The following is a 20695-nucleotide window of genomic DNA, read 5'->3' as shown; positions in this document are numbered from 1 at the left end:
TTTTTTTAATTGTGTAGAATTCGTGAAGTCTGAAACAAAATGTAAACAAAACTTCTTGAAGAAGCTCACGAATCCCACCTCGTTTGCTTGATAAATTTTCAGCGTCGTGTGTAACGTTCCTAGTAACCATGGCAACAAAAACGATACAAAAAATTCAAAATCCAAAAAATAGGAAATTATCAAAAATGTGTGTTTTCTTTTCTGTTTTAAGTTAAGTTTTTTTTTATGTCAAAGTTAAACGTCTTTAAAATAAAAGGAAGTTTGTGAAAATAGACTCCTCTGTCTAGGTAAGTTCATATTTCTATTCTGAAGTTGATTTAGCTCTGCAGGTTCACAAAACTCCTGATCCAAAGGGGTTCATTTTCCATTGCAGGTGAATCTGGTACCTACCGTTAGGCGTCCAAAGTTAGTCTGATCCAGGGTGAACCATGTGAAGGAGGACTCCAAACAAAAACCTATTTTAATCCAGTGAGAAATCTCCTAACAGACACCTCCAAATAGTGGACATCATGGAAACAGGATTTACCTGTTTTTGTCTTTCATTAGCCAAATTGAGTAGTGGACATCTCCAAATTGCAGACACCTCTGGACAAAATCTTTTGAACTGAGGGTGTCTGCTATTTGTAGGTTTCACTGTATTTCCAAGTGATTGACTCATGCCTAAAGCTTATTGATGAACTTGTCAACAAATAGGTGTACCTTAAGTCTACCCTGCTTATTCTAATAAAGCTAGTGGCATTGAATGAATGAACGGGGGCACAGTTGGTCCAGTGGTAATGCGCTTGCTTGCCATGCAGAAGGTCCCGGGGGCACGGTTGGTCCAGTGGTAACGTGCTTGCTTGCCATGCAGAAGGTCCCGGGTTCGAATCCCACCATCGACAAAAGTTTGTACTCGTTTTTCGATTGCAAATATTTCAACGGGTTACTTTCTGGTGTTCTCGTGTTGACCCAGCACCTAAATGGGAAGTATTGTGTCTCTTCTCGCCCATCTGATGAGAGGCATACTATGGGATGGCCGTGCTACGACACAGACTACAAGCGTCCAATATAGCAGTTGTTTCATCACTACGAAATAAAAACGGCGGTGAAACACTCATCTTTTTTTTTTTTTAACTAGTTCCAGATGGATCACTGAAGTTAAGCAACATTCTATGTACCTAGCTGGATTTGCTACCATCTAAACAATTGTGTACTGCTGGCTTTACCCAGCCCCACTTGGGCTCTATGAGATGTGAGGTTAATGGGAGTAGACAGGTAGCTTGTCACTGAAATAGCCTAAGAACTAATACTTGGTCAGGTGTTCCAGTACTTCCAATATATCCTAGGAAGTATTCTAATGTACCAAGGTATTGTAAAGAATAAGAATAGTTTTCATGTAGATTAATCAAAGACACTTTTTCTTTATTTTTTCAAGTACTTAGGTAAGAAGGCTGCTGGATTTTCCTCTCTTCAAAGTGCCTGCCCATAAGACTTACCTACTTCAGAAATTAAGTACCTAGGTAATACTAAAATCATGAATTTAAGTGCTTCATTTTCAGACTGTCAGGGCTAAAGATAGAAGATTTTTATGGACAGAAATGTAACTGCTACTTTATTTGACATTCAGAGAGTAATTCCTATAGTTGCCTCCAATTTGAAGTCTAGAAGAGAACCTTTGGCTGAGGGGGAAGTAATACTTGGGCTGAGTGTACTTAGATGGTGGGTAGTAGCCGTAGTCATATGATGTAGGCATATAGAATAGATGTGTTGGGTCTCTTCTCTTGAAAATTCCATACTTTTCTATGTCCCCTGAAAATTAAGAGATGATCAAGCTTTAAGTAAGTACCTAGGTATATTTACTCTCTAAATTATTTGGGAAAAGAAATAGTAGGTTAAGGAGAAAAGGACTTTGTGGAAGGACCTTTAACTGCTATACTTATATCAAGCTTTATGCCTTGCTTTTTTTGCTTGGATATCAAACAGCTCCACAATGTTGTACTCATGAGGCTATATGCATCCCGAAACAGCTTGTAACATGTGATCCATCAAACCATCGGGAACTAATGCAATATGACCACTGATGACTAAAATACTTGTTGAAGTCGTACCCACCTTTTATTCCATCTTTGAAGTATTCGTACTCCATTTTGTCCCAGTGACTTTGTCCAGTGCAAAAACAGCCCACTGTAAATACTTCGGTATCTAGACAACTTGAAACTGTCAACCAAAAGCCTTTCTGTATTTAAGTTTACTTTCTACCTGTTTCACTCTTGTAGTTATCGTTTTAGTCTCAATATTTTTTTTTAATTTTTATAGTTTTTTCTGAGATAATAAAAAAAAATCATGAGAATCACCAATTGTGTACTGCTGGCTTTACCCAGCCCCACTTGGGCTCTATGAGATGTGAGGTTAATGGGAGTAGACAGGTAGCTTGTCACTGAAATAGCCTAAGAACTAATACTTGGTCAGGTGTTCCAGTACTTCCAATATATCCTAGGAAGTATTCTAATGTACCAAGGTATTGTAAAGAATAAGAATAGTTTTCATGTAGATTAATCAAAGACACTTTTTCTTTATTTTTTCAAGTACTTAGGTAAGAAGGCTGCTGGATTTTCCTCTCTTCAAAGTGCCTGCCCATAAGACTTACCTACTTCAGAAATTAAGTACCTAGGTAATACTAAAATCATGAATTTAAGTGCTTCATTTTCAGACTGTCAGGGCTAAAGATAGAAGATTTTTATGGACAGAAATGTAACTGCTACTTTATTTGACATTCAGAGAGTAATTCCTATAGTTGCCTCCAATTTGAAGTCTAGAAGAGAACCTTTGGCTGAGGGGGAAGTAATACTTGGGCTGAGTGTACTTAGATGGTGGGTAGTAGCCGTAGTCATATGATGTAGGCATATAGAATAGATGTGTTGGGTCTCTTCTCTTGAAAATTCCATACTTTTCTATGTCCCCTGAAAATTAAGAGATGATCAAGCTTTAAGTAAGTACCTAGGTATATTTACTCTCTAAATTATTTGGGAAAAGAAATAGTAGGTTAAGGAGAAAAGGACTTTGTGGAAGGACCTTTAACTGCTATACTTATATCAAGCTTTATGCCTTGCTTTTTTTGCTTGGATATCAAACAGCTCCACAATGTTGTACTCATGAGGCTATATGCATCCCGAAACAGCTTGTAACATGTGATCCATCAAACCATCGGGAACTAATGCAATATGACCACTGATGACTAAAATACTTGAACTTTTAACATAGGAATCGGCCATTTATTTATAATTTTTACCCATATGCAACCGCTCCATTAAATGGGGAAAAAAAAACATGGTTAAACTGTCTCTTCCTGCTTCGTTTTACTAGTTTTATATGCGAAAAATACACTGTTTAACTCTTCCTTAGTTGACTTGCAGGCAAGTTTGGCACTAGTTTAGGGGGCACGGTTGGTCCAGTGGTAGCGCGCTTGCTTGCCATGCAGAAGGTCCCGGGTTCGAATCCCACCATCGACAAAAATTTGTATTCGTTTTTCGATTGCAAATATTTCAACGGGTTACTTTCTGGTGTTCTCGTGTTGAGCCAGCACCTAAATGGGAAGTATTGTGTCTCTTCTCGCCCATCTGATGAGAGGCATACTACGGGATGGGCATGCTACGACACAGACCACAAGCGTCCAATGTAGCAGTTGTTTCATCGCTACGAAATAAAAACGGCGGTGAAAAACTCATCTTAAAAAAAAAAAAAAAAAAAAAAAAAAAAAAATAAGGTCTGTTTTTTCCTTCTTCTTTTGACCTTTTGGGATTCTGGTTTCAAGTACCTATATACCTACCATTTATATCTACTGGTAGCCAAAAAATTCTCAAGGGTCAAGTGGGCCATTGAATCTTTTATGACGCATGAAATTGCATCCCTTGCTTTTCACTATGAGTTTTTTTATGTTTGAATGGTTGACTCTGGTTTTATTGACTCCATTCGAGTTGCCAAAAATGCCAACTACATCATTATGCAATTTGATGACAGGAGTTTTACCCTCTATTCAATGACAAGCTACCCGCCTGCTCACATAACCTCATCCAGCCTGAGTGGGGCCGGGAAAAGGCAGAATCACATTCATTACATACTTGCCTATCCAAGAATCGAAAAGTTTAGTTAGAAAATTTCCGTCTTGGCCGGGATTCGAACCCAGCACCTCCGCGTTGAGAGTCGAGCAGTTTGAAGAAGAAGTATTGTTTTTAGAATTCCAGAAAGCTGGTAGACATGTCTGTCTATTTCGACTACAAGGTTAACCTGTGCTCCACATATGAAGCAGTGACGGTCGTGTGGCATTCTCAATTACCTCTCCTTGGTGTAGGCGTCAATGTTGAAGAATCTAACGGAGGCTCCGTCTATATTTGTGACGAACTGGTAGGTTGATCCCCCAGGTCTTACCTTGGTGTAGGCGTCAATGTTGAAGAATCTAACGGAGGCTCCGTCTATATTTGTGACGAACTGGTAGGTTGATCCCCCAGGTCTTACAGAATCGAACTGTGTCTCTTGAAGTGTGTCCACACATAGTCGTCCGGACGTCGATCGATGTCGACTGAACCGTTCACACTGCCTCGACAAGATAGATTTACCTCGTCGATCGATATCGATCCACGCGACGACGGTCGACTATGTTTGAACACACCTTAAAAGGGAGTTTTTTTTAGTATTTTAGGTCTACTCTTGCAAACTGAAGCAGCACGCACACTCATACATCCCGAACACGGTTCGTTTCCGTCCCGTCACGTTCCGACTGGGTTGTTTCAGATTGAGCATGCTTCCGAATCGAGTAACAAGTATTTAAGTACCTATGTTTAACACAATTAAAATTCCTTTTCAAAATATTCCTTCCATTGACCCAAATATTTTACTTTGCTGGGGCCATAATCGAGCAGGAAAAACAAGATATATTAAGGAGCTCGGCAGCGCTCCGCCCCGCCAAGTCTAAGTTTGACAGCTTGAATTCAATTACAGGGAGAACCTCTCTCAGATGTCACCCCACCTCTCATTCCAAGTATCAAGCTCACTCAGCTCTGTTGGCATCCCAGTAGAAAGCTACTGGTAGGAGGATGGGCTAGTGGTGTGCTGCGAGTATGGATGGGAGGTTCAGAATGGATAAGTATTGCTAGTGTACATGGGACAGCCATCTTGCAGCTCCAATGGTCACAACTGGGCACACGACTGGCTTGTTTGGATCAGGTAGGTGTGAGAGGTATAATATTAGGTATTCCAAAATTGACAAATAAAAATGCTCGTGAAATTTTCATAAAATGTAGGAGCACTTCGAAATAATGAATATTAAGGCCGTCCACTCACTATGAGGTAGACCTGACAAGTACGCCTGAACAGGTCTACCTGATAATGTGCGGTGACAATAAGAAGTCTCTCAGGTGACCTGAAAGAAACCTGTGATAAATATTGGAAATTCGATCATTTCTATCTGACAGACCTGATGAATGTGTGGCGGTCCTATTAGGTACGCCTGATCAGGTCTCAGTGTTCAACAATCTTTGGTGTTTTAATTTTAAAGTTTTACTTACGTTTTATTATTGTTATTATTATTTTCATGGGAACAGTGTGAAAAACTGATCCCCCTCCCTTCTTCCATCTCCCCTTAGTCCGGTCTCCTCTCATGCTGGCAACTGAGCGGCCCGCAGGCCCCCAGTCTCGTATACAAGCAGCCCCTCCCTGGGGAGCCCTCCTGTCTTACTTTTCTCAACGCCGCCCCTGGTTTGGATGTTAGTGATTTAGCGCGGCGAGCAGTGGCGGGTGATGCGAGAGCATTGGATATGTTCAGTGCCTGGAGGCCTAGGACAGGGGGTCGGAGACCCGGGCTCCAGACGGACGCTACGGGACTGTTTGTGGGAACTTTGGCTGGTGAGTAGTTTGACAAAATCATGTTGAATGGAATCGAAGTGAAATATGTGCTATTTTCAAATAGTGAGTTACATCTTTCAAGATTTGACTCGTTTACTGGTTAATTCCTCGAAAAGAGCTGTTCTTTTGTACAAGTCACTCACTGTAGAATAGAACGTACCTTGTTTATCCTGCCAGACTGAGACTGAAAAGTCCCTTTTCTCCCGCAGTCTAACCACAAATAACCACATACAAGAGTAGTTCTTTTCAATAACTCAGTCTTTACACCTCTCTATTCCCGGAAATATGTGCTATTTTCAAATAGTGAGTTACATCTTTCAAGATTTGACTCGTTTACTGGTTAATTCCTCGAAAAGAGCTGTTCTTTTTTACAGACTGAGACTGAAAAGTCCCTTTTCTCCCGCAGTCTAACCACAAATAACAACCACATACAAGAGTAGTTCTTTTCAATAACTCAGTCTTTACACCTCTCTATTCCCACAGGTAATATCTATCACGTGAATGGCGAAGGAGTTCATATTGACGTTCTAAGCAACGAGTCCCCGGTTCGATCCCTACTCCATCATCCCACACAACCTGTGCTCATTACCTTAACCCAGGGACCCGTCATAGGGCATTACATTTCCGACTCTGACGGAGCCCTCACTGAAGTTACAAAGGTATGACTTTAGGCCTGTTCCCACTTGTGAGTTTCATCCGATTTTTCCCCGAATGCCCTATAGGTAGGCTTGCCAAACGTCCCGAATTGGCCGGGACAGTCCCGAATTTCAGGGGGTGTCCCGGCGTCCCGTTCAGTTTTTCATTTTGGGGCGTTTTGTACCGAATTTCCGTTTTTGTCCCAGAAAAAATTCGGGACGCGTTTTTTAACTTTAAAATTAGGTACCTCTATAAATCAGAATTTGTTCTTAACTTGTTTAAATTTGTCATGCTTTCATCAGTTTGCTCTTCCACTTTGCTAAACCTTGCTTATAACACCCAAACTTATGTAAGAGCAATGCATATTGCACAATAATACTGGAATTGTAATTACTGAAGCACACTATGGACTCAATTAATTTAAGCAACAAATCATGTTGATTATATTTCACCAGAGAAAGAATAAGTTCATTTGACAAAGTAAACAACTTGTCCACATCAGTGAATCGTGGTTGAACCAAAGGTTTCTCATGTGTGCCAAATATTATGATGGATCTTTTCAACAATCCCAACAAAAGAACCTTTTCAAATTTATTGTTTGGCACAAATGTATCCAAGCCATTTATCAGACTACTGTAGTTGTCAAATAGATTCAGGTTAAATAGAAGGTCAAGGATGTCTTGATGTAGTGAAGTAGCTCCATCAAGTGGTAGCTTAGATCCCTCTTTGACACTTATTGACATTATTTTCTGAGATTGCATTGTTATAATTATTAGTGTTTAGGAATGCCCTGAAACCAAATAAGACGGCAAAATCAATTGAACTAATACTGCACATAGAAAGCACAGTTTAAATAGCTTGAATAGCATGACATTGGGGTGAGCTCAATTTGAAATGGTACTTGGGCATTGAACTTGAAATTCAAACTTTATTGAATTGACTTGAAATTTATTAAGTACTTGTTGGAAATTGTTGAAATTTTACTTTGTCAGGAACTGTATTACAACAGTTATAAAATGGCTATTTTAGCAACTAGTGGTAAACAATTTACCAACAATCACTGAATGAAGAATGGGTTGTAGAACTTTACGAGCATTAGGATTTTGATCCATTGTCAGAAAAATTGAGTAGATGATTGGCTTGTGGGTACTCTGTTCATATTGTTTGGAAGGTTGAACTAAAAAGTCCCATGAAAATAAACATATCTCCAACTACAGTTATTGTGAGGATGTTCGCGGATTTGGCGATTATGTTCGCGGATTTGGCGATTTTGTTCGCGGATTTGGCGATTATGGTCGCGGATTTCGCGATTATGTTCGCGGATTTTGCGATTATGTTCGCGGATTTGGCAATTATGTTCGCGGATTCGCGTCCCGAATCGACATTTTGGATATTTGGCAAGCCTACCTATAGGTAATGTAATTTAAATAAAATATATATAAATGAATGTCGTTTCTTTGTGTTATTATATCACAACTTTGGTGCTCACTGTAGCATGGTAGGATTTTCCAAACATGTATCTCAATAATCCTACCCAATGTTTACCTACCTTGCTGGAATCAGTCGCTGTGGGCATTTTTAATTTTATAGTATATACGTACATAGCTACTCTTTTCCTCACTAGGCTGAGTGGGTCCCGCAACAGCCAGTCACGGAATCAATCATTTCCATGATACAACTTTTTTGACATCGTCGGGGTCTCTCGCGTGCAAGGCGAGCGCAGTGGTTACTACGCCATGGAAACTGACTTCAAGCCTCGAAAAAAGACTTCTTGAAAAATTTTACCCGTTGTGTTTTCTTCATAGGTTAAACTGAACGGAGTTAAGAATGACACAGGCCTCGTGTGGGCAGGGAACAGCACGCTGGCGTTCCCCACTCAAGAGTTCCGGGTTCGAATCTGGGAGATAGACTCGGGGGAGAGTTACCTCCTGCAGGGGGGAGGACGGGAGCTACCGCCTCAATGGATGACAAGTGTGTCCTATTCTGCTGATAAAAGTAAGATTTTTTTTTAAATTTCGACAAATTTTCAATTTTTTTTATTTTTTTTTTCTTTTTTACTCGAAAATTTTCTATGCCCAAAATGTACAGGAAAAATCCAAGGCCAGCCACTCACTATCAGGTACACCTGATCAGGTCCGCTTGTTAGGTCTATTCTGTTACCTGACAGTTTAATTTCAACTGACAGGCGGACCTGATCAGGTGTACCTGTCAGGTCTACCTGTTAGTGATTGGCTAGCCCAAGTCTTCTTTTTTTATTGGTTCACTTAACGTTTAAGGTCACGGTATAACTGCTAATGTTTTTACTGACAAGAACTTTGCCCACCGTTCGGCGACAAGCTAACATTAACCTCACCCAGCCTCAGTGGGGTTACTTCTGAAACCAAAAATCAAATCAATAATAATAATAAACTGAATTTTAAACAAATTAGGTAAGTACATAAGTACTGATTTTCTTTAACAACGATCGAATAAACTACGGGCTAAAAAATTCCCGGAGGGACGGGCCCAGGTTGTTTCAATTCTATCAATTTTATTGTATTATGTTTCTTATTTATTTTAAGATATTGTGTTTCGTCATTTACTTTAACAATTTTAATGTTTCTGTTGTTGATTGCCTTTTTACCACGTACAATCGTTTATCATTGTGCAATACAGTATATGAATTGAAAAAGAATAAGTGCAGGCCTTTATGGCCTTTGTTGACTGAGACCTGGCAATTAAACATAAGATAAGAGACCTACAGAATAAGTGCAAAGTTGCTGCCAAAAGTAGGCTGTCACAGAATATTATTTTGCCTCCTTCTGCCAGCCTAGTTAGCTAGTTAGCCGTGTAAGCACTAGGTCGAGGTTTCGATTCACGCCTGAGGCAAACCTTAACCAACCTCAGTGGTGCAGTGGTTAACGCGTTGGACTTTGGACCTAGTTGTAATAATTGAGGAACGATATTTTTGTGACAAGCATTTTAGGTATGCTTAATACAGTCAAAAATTCCTTTCCTTAACTTTATCCTAACGGGCACAGCCTGTTTTTTCTCTCTTCGATTTCGAGACGATACGGCCTCCCTTGTTAAGGTGTGTCGACACATAGTCGACCGACCGTCGAACGATATAGACTGAACCGTCTACACTGCGTCGACAACATAGTCTCATCTCGTCAGTCGACTATGTTTGGACACACCTTTACACCTCCCTGTATCAAACCTCTTCAAAAAAAGTCCTGATTTTATCTTGATTTCAGAACTCCTGTGCGGGGGTTCGAACCTGGGAAACATCATTATCTGGAAGAGATCAACCTCTGGCTGGGACGAAGCTGCTACTTGTACTGTGCAGAACTTTATCAAGCAGAGTAACTTCATCAATGCGAATCTGGCTATCAATACTAAGAACAGTGTTTATATTCTGAGGGAGCATGCCTTGTGCGCACACTACTCTGACGGGGTAATAAAAAAGAATTTTAGGTGATATAAAATAAGATGTAGACAATGCGAATCTGGCTATCAATACTAAGAACAGTGTTTATATTCTGAGGGAGCATGCCTTGTGCGCACACTACTCTGACGGGGTAATATAAAAGAATTTCAGGTGATATAAAATAAGATGTAGATGATTTTTTTTTTTCTTCTTCTTCTTCTTCTTCTTCTTCTTCTTCTTCTTCTTCTTCTTCTTCTTATTCAAGAGGTTTGATAGAGGGAACTGAGGGTCTAATCGTCCCGAAATCGAAGAGAGAAGGAAAAACATCTTGGTTCACTCCAAAAGAATTTTTAATTGTGTTAAGCATACTTAAATGCTTGTCACAAATATCGTTAGCCACTTAAAATTATATCTTGATAATACACCTATGATAATACACCTCGAACTACCAACCTCCAGATCCGAAGTCCAACGCGTTGACCACTACACCACTGAGATTGTTTACTGGGATTGAAGGTTGAGAATGCCATAGGTATTAGCCACACCCTTCCTTTGTTGTACCTTAATGCCATTGTCATTAATTAAATTTGATCAAGTGTGTTAAACAAGCATGAGAAGAAAGGATTTATTTGTTCTTTGTGTTTTGCTAAAGGAATATCACAGCAATACAAATAAATTATTACTTTGCTAAATCGAAGTCCTTGTTTAGACTGCGAGAGGGTACTTTTCAGTCCTGTGTTGGCAGTATAAACAAGGTATATTCTATTCTAAATCACTTGCCATGCCAATACATTGAGTTATTTATTGGGAGAAAAAAGTCGAGGTTGTTTATTGGGGAAAAAACGCATTGAAAAAAAGAGGTTTAGTTTTAGATCCAACAACTGTAATAAATGAAGAAAAGTTCAAAGATAGAACATGGTGGAGAGGCTTTGTTCTTAGTTGAACCATTTCTGGAACGACTTGAGATTTGATGATGAAATACCTTCATCTAATTAAGCTCTTTCATCTACATTACAGGTATCTGCAGTACAGACGAGTGCAGCTCAGCTTAGCATTACCTCTGTGTCACCTAGCTCGAGCAATACTTCTGTGCATCTCAGCACAGAACTGAGCACAGAGTTCCAAGTTGCCGGAGTGGCGGTCTCCAAACAGAACATTGTGGTATGGAGTGGAAAAATAGTGGCCGTGTACCGTTTGGAGACCGCTGAATCTGGACTCACGATAAGTGCTCTAGGTAAAATATACACACACGTTTCCTACTGCTTTTTAGTGACAGGGGCTATTTAGTGACCCTACATTCGGTGACAAACTCCCGCCTCCTAACATTAACCTCACCTAGTCTGAGTGGGCTGTGTTGGCAGTATAAACAAGGTATATTCTATTCTAAATCACTTGCCATGCCAATACATTGAGTTATTTATTGGGAGAAAAAAGTCGAAGTTGTTTATTGGGGAAAAAACGCATTGAAAAAAAAGAGGTTTAGTTTTAGATCCAACAACTGTAATAAATGAAGAAAAGTTCAAAGATAGAATATGGTGGAGAGGCTTTGTTCATAGTCGAACCATTTCTGGAACGACTTGAGATTTGATGATGAAATACCTTCATCTAATTAAGCTTTTTCATCTACATTACAGGTATCTGCAGTACAGACGAGTGCAGCTCAGCTTAGCATTACCTCTGTGTCACCTAGCTCGAGCAATACTTCTGTGCATCTCAGCACAGAACTGAGCACAGAGTTCCAAGTTGCCGGAGTGGCGGTCTCCAAACAGAACATTGTGGTATGGAGTGGAAAAATAGTGGCCGTGTATCGTTTGGAGACCGTTGAATCTGGACTCACGATAAGTGCTCTAGGTAAAATATACACACACGTTCCCTACTGCTTTTTAGTGACAGGGGCTCCTTTTTAGTGACCCTACATTCGGTGACAAACTCCCGCCTCCTAACATTAACCTCACCTAGTCTGAGTGGGGCCGGAAAAAGTCTGCAGCACGCGATTGCCCCGATGAAAACAGCATTTCAAATTTTCAACTGATGAGTTCATAACAGAGAGTCACTTTTCTGTTGGGATCTCAACTAGCAATTGTCCTTACGAGGCTGAGTACATCCCAAAATGCCAGCAACACGTGTTTTCAGAGGCGGTCGTTTTATGCAGGCACTAACCACAAATAACGTTGCTTAACAAATTTTGTAGCGAGTCAATATGTTAAATCTATTTCCTTTCTTTCGCGATTCTTGGAATGAAAACCCGAGATATGTTCTGACTATTTCAGGCTCGTTTGGGTGCGAATGTGAGCGGATCCTTATATTTGACCAGAGTCTCCTGGTTTTGTCGTTATCTGGTGATCTTGCCGTACACACGCTACAAGGCACTATCAAGCAATCTCTACGCTGTGATAGCCAAGTGCTGTGTGTTGATATGAATGATCGATATGTGTCTGTCGCCACGGCCTCAGCCTATCTCTATGTATGGGATATGTCTAGGAGGTATTCATGTTATTCCCTGACTAAATACTTGAAGAAAAAAATCAGTGATTATTTCAAAGCGATGAAACAACTGCTACATTAGACTCCTGTGGTCTGTGTCGTAGCATGCCCATCCCGTAGTTTGCCTCTAACCCGATTTCACAACACCACCACCACCACAAAGTTAGAGACCATCACCCCGATGTACGGCAGATACAAAAGGATGTCTTTTCTTTATGTTGCCGTCAACATTCGGCGAAAGCTAAAACCGCACACCAACATTTCACCACAAACTTAGTTTTGTATAGAACACGGAATCGCCTTTTTATTCACCCTAAATTGTGTTCACATTCTTCACCATTGAAACCAGTCACCTTATGAGTTCTTGTTGTTCAAAACGTAGATATAGTTTGACTTTTGTTTGTATGTGTTATGGTCTAGCTTTAGTTGAAATCTTAATAATTTGTGGGAACATTGTGTGAACAAGGACCTGGAAGAGAAGAGTTTATCAGAGGAAGATGTAAATAACCGAGGCAGATGGAGGCTGCTATCAAAAAACGCCGACCCCACTTTAGTGGGAAAAGGCCAAGAAGAAGCTCAAATAGGACTAAAAAGAACCTTTACGCCAGCAGTAGGCTACTACTAATATGTAGTCACATTCTCAAGCAATGATGATGAAAGTCCATACCCCGGTCGAGATTGCAGTTACGCCCTCCTGCTTAACAGGTGAACATCTTGACCATTGACCAGTACACCACCAAGGCAAGACTAATAGCTTACGACTGGGGTCGAGTGGATTGGAACACATCACATACCTTCGGGCACACTCCATTTGTCAAGGGTCTAGGTTTTCCTTGCCCTTGGGATCAATTTTATTTGAAGAAACCATTTACTGACTAGATACTTCGGTGTGTATGCCGCATTCCTGCCTCACATGATCTGATTTTTATTTGTACTGTCCCTCAGGGAAGCCAAGCTGGTCACATCTCCAAAGGACCTCTCTCCTCTGATTCCAAACCTCGGTGAGGTAATGCAATGCCGTATCAATAGCAACGCGACTCAAGTGTCCCTAACAGTTGCCTACACTAATCTTCTACCCTCACCTATTCTGAATGTGTGTCTGCTAGATGTAGGAGTCGTAAACACTTTCTCCTACAATCAAACAACAAGGTAAGATATTCTAGATGTCAACACTTTCTCCTACAATCAAACTACAAGGTAAGATATTCTATTTTAAAATAATGGAAAGGAATTTTAATTGTGTTGAGCATAAATGCTTGTCACAAATGTCGTTCCCTGCTTAATGCACTACGCTAAATTTTATGAATTGACTAGGACTCGAACCACCAACCTCCAGATCCGAAGTCCACGGAGCTAACCAATACACCACTGAGGTTGGTAATTCTTCGTTTGTCAGGGTAATGTTCGTAATTACTGCTTACGACTGTCAGTATCGTAGTATTGACTACCATGATCTTCATGACTACTTTTAATACCGTGCTCATGACTGCTTGTGACCGTTACCCATCCCCAGTTTTCACCCACTGCATGGCCATCTTTTGAAACAGATTTTTGACCTCATATTTGGATTTTTCACAACCTTTTTCATAGAAATCGACATTTTATTCATAAATTTTACCCAAATGCAACTGCTCCATTTAAAGGATCTAACTTTTAAGCATCATTAAGTACAAATTCTCACTTTCACTTCTTAACTAGAAAGTGCCACGTCGTAGTTTCATGAGTACTTTGAGTACTGTGACCGGAGCTGTCAGGGGGGTGATTTCTGTGACGAGACCTACCAGGGGGCTGTTGACCATATTTAGAGTTAGCACCGTGGACCTGCCTAGTGGCCTCTTCGCCAGCATTAAGTGTCATTGAAGTCTCTTTATATCTGCGAATCTCCTCTTGTTTCTTCCGCGCTTTCATTATTTCCTCAACATTGAGACCTAAGAGATGTTTTATTGCAAACATTTTCAACCATGTGCCAAAATTTTTCAACCATGTGCCAAATTTGCCGAATATGACGTTGGGTACAAGGGCACTATTACTATCGTAAGAGATTTGTCCGAAGCTGCCAACACTTTCTCCTACAATCAAACTACAAGGTAAGATATTCTAGATGTCAACACTTTCTCCTACAATCAAACTACAAGGTAAGATATTAGGCGGTTTAGTTATCTCCCACCGCAGGGCCATCTTTTGAAACAGATATCATTATACAAATCAATATTGTTATGTGCATAAATATGTAGTAGATAATGCTAAATTACTGCATTGAAGATAATAACTAAATAAAAAATTAAAAATATCCACATCAATTCGCCCTTTCGAGTAAAAGACAAATTAATTATTATAATAATAATGATCAAATTTAATCCATCCTTTTTTTTTTTTTTTTTTTTTTTTTTTTTTTTTTCAAATATGTATATGTAGGTACATTAGATATGGTCGTCACTCGTCACGATGTACGAATATTGGTATTGTAGAGCGATGAGTCCTTTGAGTATTGTGACCGGACCGGTGAGAGTGATGACTGTCGCGTTCTTCGCCTGCGTTAAAAAAGTCATCAAGACCATAGTCCGTAGGAGGGTCGTGCATCTGAAATTTATCATGTTTATGATAATTACCATTCTTGCCACGCAATTCTGCAGAATGAGCGTCAGCACTCTGTTTTAAGTATTCATTAAGGCGATTGAAGCTGTCATGGTGTGTACCGTCAGGTTTTTTCCTTGAATCGATTATTTCTTTCCAGAACATAGGAGGCCGCTTGTCATCCTTATGAGAAGTTCTACGGAATATAAAGCCTATTAATTTGGTTTTCAACCATGTGCCAAATTTGCCAAATATGACGTTGGGTACAAGGGCACTATTACTATCGTAAGAAATTTGTCCGAAGCTGTTAGATAGATGGCCGCCATCACTACCGAAGATGGAATTTATGAAGCCGCTAGAGTCACCAAAGTTGGAATCACCGTTGTTGTCTACACCGGGACCACCAATATAGGCGGCCCAGTTATCTCCCACTGCAGGGCCATCTTTTGAAACAGATCAAAACAGAGTAGATATGTAGGCATTATACACCACCAATATAGGCGGCCCAGTTATCTCCCACTGCAGGGCCATCTTTTGAAACAGATCAAAACAGAGTAGATATGTAGGCATTATACAAATCAATATTGGTGCATATGTGGATATTAGATAATGTTAAGATACTGCATTAAAGTTAATATCAACAGTACGAAATTCTGAAAATTCAACCCTTCCGAGTAAAACACATGTAATTAATCATTATCACATTCAATCCTTCCAATTTAAAATAATAGTGAAATACATAAATATTTAATATGGGTACCTATACGTAAAGAAAAACTGATTTGTTTATCAATCCTTCCAATTTAAAATAATAGTGAAATACATAAATATTTAATATGGGTACCTATACGTAAAGAAAAACTGATTTGTTTATTTTGCCAGCATCTTCTTCTTCTTCTTCTTCTTCTTCTTCTTCTTCTTCTTCTTCTTCTTCTTCTTCTTCTTCTTCTTCTTCGATTTGTTTATTTTGCCAGCAGGTCTTGGTTCGGTCTTAGGGACCTAAAACATTGTTTCCTATAAATAACCTAATTGACTCATTTTATTTTATTTTCTTAAGAACCTATTTGGTATTATAGAACACAAGAGAATTTGTTCTGTTAAGAAATCCGGCTTTGCCAGTGGCCGAAGGCCGCGTTATATTTATTTATTTGTTACGAAGACAATAGAGCCGGCTTTATCAACGGCCGAAGGTCGTATAGATAAATACATGGAAATTTATAGACATGAGAAAATAATGGTTAATTTTTCCCTGCTGTAAAATTATATTACCAAAATATCACGCTTTAGTTACAAATAACATCAACTTTTATACGGGGAAAAATTTTAATGCTTGCTTTTGTATATAAAATTTACATCTCTAAAAAAATATATATAAAAAAAGCCACTTTAAATAAAAATTTAAAACTAGTACCCAAGAGAGCGATAAACACCACATATTGCCTATAGCCTATGAAACAAGGGTGTAAATCCTTGAGAATACTCGAGTAAAGAGCCTCCGTGACTCCCAGAGGATTTAAGTTGCCTGCCCTAAGACGAAATTTCTGAAGCCGCTAGTTCTTCGTTTGTCAGGGTAATGATCGTCATTACTGCTTACGACTGTCAATATCGTAGTATTGACTACCATGATCTTCATGACTACTTTTAATACCGTGCTCATGACTGCTTGTGACCGTTGTTGTCTGATAGATTCGTCCACTTGATCAATGCATGGCCGTCGGTACCGAGCGGCCCAGTTATCTCCCACCGCAGGTCAATGTGTGATTAATCACGGTTTATAAAAAAGTGCCACGTAGTAGTTTCATGAGTACTTGGAGTACTGTGACCGGAGCGATTACCTAAGAGAGTTTTCATTACATAGTTTTTCAACCATGTGCCAAATTTGCCGAATATGACGTTGGGTACAAGGGCACTATTACTATCGTAAGAAATTTGTCCGAAGCTGCTAGATAGTTGGCCGCCATCTCTCTCTCTCTCTCTCTCTCTCTCTCTCTCTCTCTCTCTCTCTCTCTCTCTCTCTCTCTCTCTCTCTCTTACTCACTCACTCTCTCCCTCTGCTATTTTCAGTGAAGATATATCCACCAATGAGCTTACGCGATTCATTACCAATCACTACTGGGATACTCATGAACCTAACATTCTGGTGTGTGAGGGTCGCATATCTCAGAATACTAGTGAGAAGCATATAGCATCTGGTGCCCCTCAAACTGTAAGTGTAAGAAAAGAAAGTAAGTCGCATATCTCAGAATACTAGTGAGAAGCATATAGCATCTGGTGCCCCTCAAACTGTAAGTGTAAGAAAAGAAAGTAAAAAAAAAAACTCAGATACATCGTCAGTAGAGCTAAATCCCTTTTTCGATATTTTGTACCCTTGGATACTTATGAACGAAATTCACCGCGCCAACCACTTTACCACTGCGCTGCGGCCCATGTAAAAAAAGAAAAAAAAAAACTTACTGTAAAAAGGTACAAGTACATATTTTATTTACTCAGCCAACCTCATATCAGTAGTGTAGTGGTAACCTCGAATCTGGAGGGTGATGGTTTGAGTCCAAGTCAAGTCATGAAATCCAAGTCAAATCCTTGTGTAATAATCGGGAAATGGCAATTTTAAGAAAGCACTCATACTAAACACAATTAAAAACCTTTTTATACAAAAACCCTTTTTAATGCGAGTTATTCATAGTCTCATGTTTTTGTCCTCAGGTGTTGACCAGTTTTCACTCCTCTCAGCAACATGGTCTCCTAGTATTGGAATCCGCCAGACCCATGTCTCAAGACTACTTAAGTCTCCTTAGGGTCGAAGCTCCTCACTATATCCTACTCAATAAACCGTCTCAACAAGTGAGTCTCAAATGTACAAGTCTGTACGATTTGGTTTTTGCGACCTCAGAACTAAGGAGTATCATACTTGGAAATTACTTAACAATAAGAAGATCTATCGTAATTATCTACTAGTTATATTGTATTGTATTGAGAGCAAAATTATAAACAATAAAAATAAAGGTTTATTAAAAATTGAAATTGAATGTCTGTAGTAGTTCAGTGACCCACAAAAGCTATTCAGAAAGAGGGGTCCCCCATAGGGCCGATCCAGCTTAAAAAGGGAATGTCCAATCGGATCCAAAATCTAGTAAGAAACTTTCCTTTACATGTTTGACAAATTTCACAAGAATCCTTTACATTTTAAACAAGTTCGAAAAATTTCACCAGAAAATTAAACAATTCGTTCAGGAGTTGTGGCACAAACAACAGAAAAACTCAAGGAGAAATAGTTAAATTTATCTAGGTGAAATAATCGGGGAACGATGTTTGTGACAAGCATTTAAATATGCTTAACACAATTAAAATTCCTTTTTTTTTTAATAATGGAAAGGAATTTTAATTGTGTTGAGCATAAATGCTTGTCACAAATGTCGTTCCCTGCTTAATGCACTACGCTAAATTTTATGAATTGACTACACTCGAACCACCAACCTCCAGATCCGAAGTCCACAGAGCTAACCAATACATACACCACTGAGGTTGGTAATTCTTCGTTTGTCAGGGTAATGATCGTAATTACTGCTTACGACTGTCAATATCGTAGTATTAACTACCATGATCTTCATGACTACTTTTAATACCGTGCTCATGACTGCTTGTGACCGTTACCCATCCCCAGTTTTCACATATCTTTCATGTGGACTTCCACTGCTCACCTTGAGTTCCAGAGCCTTAGCATAGCGATGGTACGTATTTTTCAGATTAATTCGATCATGCTTCTCCGCCACTGCGATAGCTTCATCCCACATGCCACGCCTCTGGTGTAGTTTATTGAGCAAGTCATACCTCTTGCAGCTCACGTATAGCTCCTCCGCTTCGCTCTAAAATCATTGGGAGGACAAGAGTTAATTAAATAAATGTTTATCAGTGGCGTAATAAACTCTTGTAGCATAATTGTTTCAGCCTTAATCTCCATCACGTAGTAATCCAGCGTGCTGGGAGGCGCGCGAATGTCAAGAGTTCAAAGCGCCGCCCGGCCTATATTAATACGAAACAGAGTTTCATAATTTAGTCATTACTGGCCGTGACTTCCTCTGTTTTGAACGAAGCAACTTCGCACCTGGGATGAAGAGTGACCCAGTTTTAAAATTACACTGAATTTCCCAAACCCAAAAATTAGTTTCACTAGTATTATTAAAAAAGAAGAAAATCCATTTTCAAAATGTTCAACTGTGGCATTCAAATGATTCCGGATAGGACCCGGTTCAACCAATCAGATCCTCCAGAACTTATGCCTACCTATCTGCCAACACATCTGAGTCCTGAGCAGCAAGCTAAACTAGATGGCCTCAAGTTTCAAACCATGAAAAGTGATTATGAATACTTCCGAGATCATCCCGAAATACACGAAATTGTGGGATTTATACTAGAAGTATGTAACATAATATGTTTGTAAAGATTCTTTTTGTACAACATTTGCTGGAATCTAGATGAAAAAAGATCAAATTCGTTTTCGGGGGCTGGGCTAGTTTGAATTTCAGCGTGAATGAATCGTAAAAAAAAAAGAAAAAAAATGACATTAGCCGCACAAAAGGGGTTGCAGAGAGATAGCCCATTACGTACAATATTTACCACCAATATACTCCCACTTCCCCTCATTCACAGAGAATGTTCCTTGACAAACCTCTCCAAATCAAAGCATATCTCAGCGACCTGTTCCGACAACCTGACATCAAGCAACGCCTCAGTGAGTATAGAAACAACAAGCAAGAACCTTGTTTATATCAACCTCCATTATAACAACTCTCTATTATATCAACTCCAAAAATTGGGGTTTTTTCCCATCTTTCAAGGAAATCCTAATCCATCAGAGGAAGAGATCATCGAAAGTGTTCAAATAATGAGCCTAATGAGGAAGAAATCAATATCAAAGATGTGTTTTTTGTTTGTTTCTTAGTTTGTTTTATTTAATTTATAAATAAATTGGTATTTCTTCCCTATTTTGTTCTTTTGTACTACTAAATTTGGCCCTATTTTCATTGTTTTATACGGAATTTCGATTATATCATCTTTTATACAGAACCTCGATTATATCATCTTTTATACAGAACCTCGATTTTATCAACCACCGACGGTCCCAATTAGTTGATGTTATCGAGGTTCTACTGTACGTTATACGTGCGTAAAAATCATGACTCATGTTTTACAATCGTTATGCAAATGGAACAATATTTCTAAAAAAAAAAAAGTGTTATACGTTCGTAATATTCCATACACATTTCAACAAATAAAAGTAAATGCATGCGGATTTTTTTTCGCGGAGGCCTGTTTTATTGTTCTATGTTTATACGTGCATTATAGAGTTTTTCACGCACGTTATCTGTGAGTGTTTGGAATCCCGAAAGTGGAAGACATCGTTATACTCGCACATGAATGTGTGCTGTTTGGGAAAAGTTCATTTTGGCCATCGACGATAGCACTTTGAATTCACAACAATAGTCCAGGGGAAAAAAAGTACCACTTACACAGTTCTGGTTCCGCTAACGGCAAAGATATCCTTTGGTACTTTTGAACCCTTATTCAGAACACTATCCCCTAGCTCTAGCCAAAACCTAGAAATACCAATTTATTTATAAATTAAATAAAACAAACTAAGAAACAAACAAAAAACACATCTTTGATATTGATTTCTTCCTCATTAGGCTCATTATTTGAACACTTTCGATGATCTCT

At 39.2% G+C, this 20695-nt stretch overlaps 2 protein-coding genes across 2 annotated transcripts in view; one reads left to right on the top strand and one right to left on the bottom strand.

Annotated features, from left to right (window-relative positions):
* Positions 1-180: 180 nt before the first annotated feature.
* Positions 181-20695, top strand: part of LOC103525039 (intraflagellar transport protein 140 homolog) — a 37640-nt gene continuing 17125 nt past the window's right edge. The window contains exons 1-14 of the mRNA XM_026820250.1: positions 181-287; positions 4213-4380; positions 4975-5199; positions 5619-5877; positions 6361-6536; positions 8319-8508; positions 9750-9967; positions 9999-10073; positions 10940-11156; positions 11537-11773; positions 12193-12406; positions 13352-13555; positions 17045-17186; positions 17684-17821. Coding sequence (XP_026676051.1) covers positions 4234-4380; positions 4975-5199; positions 5619-5877; positions 6361-6536; positions 8319-8508; positions 9750-9967; positions 9999-10073; positions 10940-11156; positions 11537-11773; positions 12193-12406; positions 13352-13555; positions 17045-17186; positions 17684-17821 — 2442 coding nt within the window. The 5' untranslated portion in view covers positions 181-287; positions 4213-4233. The remainder of the gene's footprint in view (positions 288-4212; positions 4381-4974; positions 5200-5618; positions 5878-6360; positions 6537-8318; positions 8509-9749; positions 9968-9998; positions 10074-10939; positions 11157-11536; positions 11774-12192; positions 12407-13351; positions 13556-17044; positions 17187-17683; positions 17822-20695) is intronic.
* On the bottom strand, positions 1375-2232 carry LOC103525026 (UPF0691 protein C9orf116). The gene is made up of 2 exons (XM_008490074.3): positions 2092-2232; positions 1375-1788 (listed from the first exon to the last, which is right to left on the bottom strand). Exons 1-2 carry the CDS (start codon positions 2123-2125, stop codon positions 1592-1594), a joined length of 231 nt encoding a protein of 76 aa, XP_008488296.1. The 5' UTR covers positions 2126-2232; the 3' UTR covers positions 1375-1591.

The sequence above is a fragment of the Diaphorina citri genome, unplaced genomic scaffold (assembly GCF_000475195.1).
Source record: "Diaphorina citri unplaced genomic scaffold, Diaci psyllid genome assembly version 1.1 scaffold133, whole genome shotgun sequence".
NCBI lineage: Eukaryota > Metazoa > Arthropoda > Insecta > Hemiptera > Psyllidae > Diaphorina > Diaphorina citri.
The sequence above is the reverse complement of the archived record's forward strand: the minus strand, read 5'-3'. Positions and strand labels throughout refer to the sequence as shown.

What these genes read in the sequence shown, in the direction of transcription:
- LOC103525026 (XM_008490074.3), bottom strand. Translation starts at nt 2,125, where the DNA reads ATGGAGTACGAATACTTCAAAGATGGAATAAAAG. An exon ending in CTTCAAAGATGGAATAAAAG is followed by an intron (nt 1,789 to 2,091) that starts GTGGGTACGACT and finishes CTTAATTTTCAG; the next exon opens with GGGACATAGAAAAGTATGGA.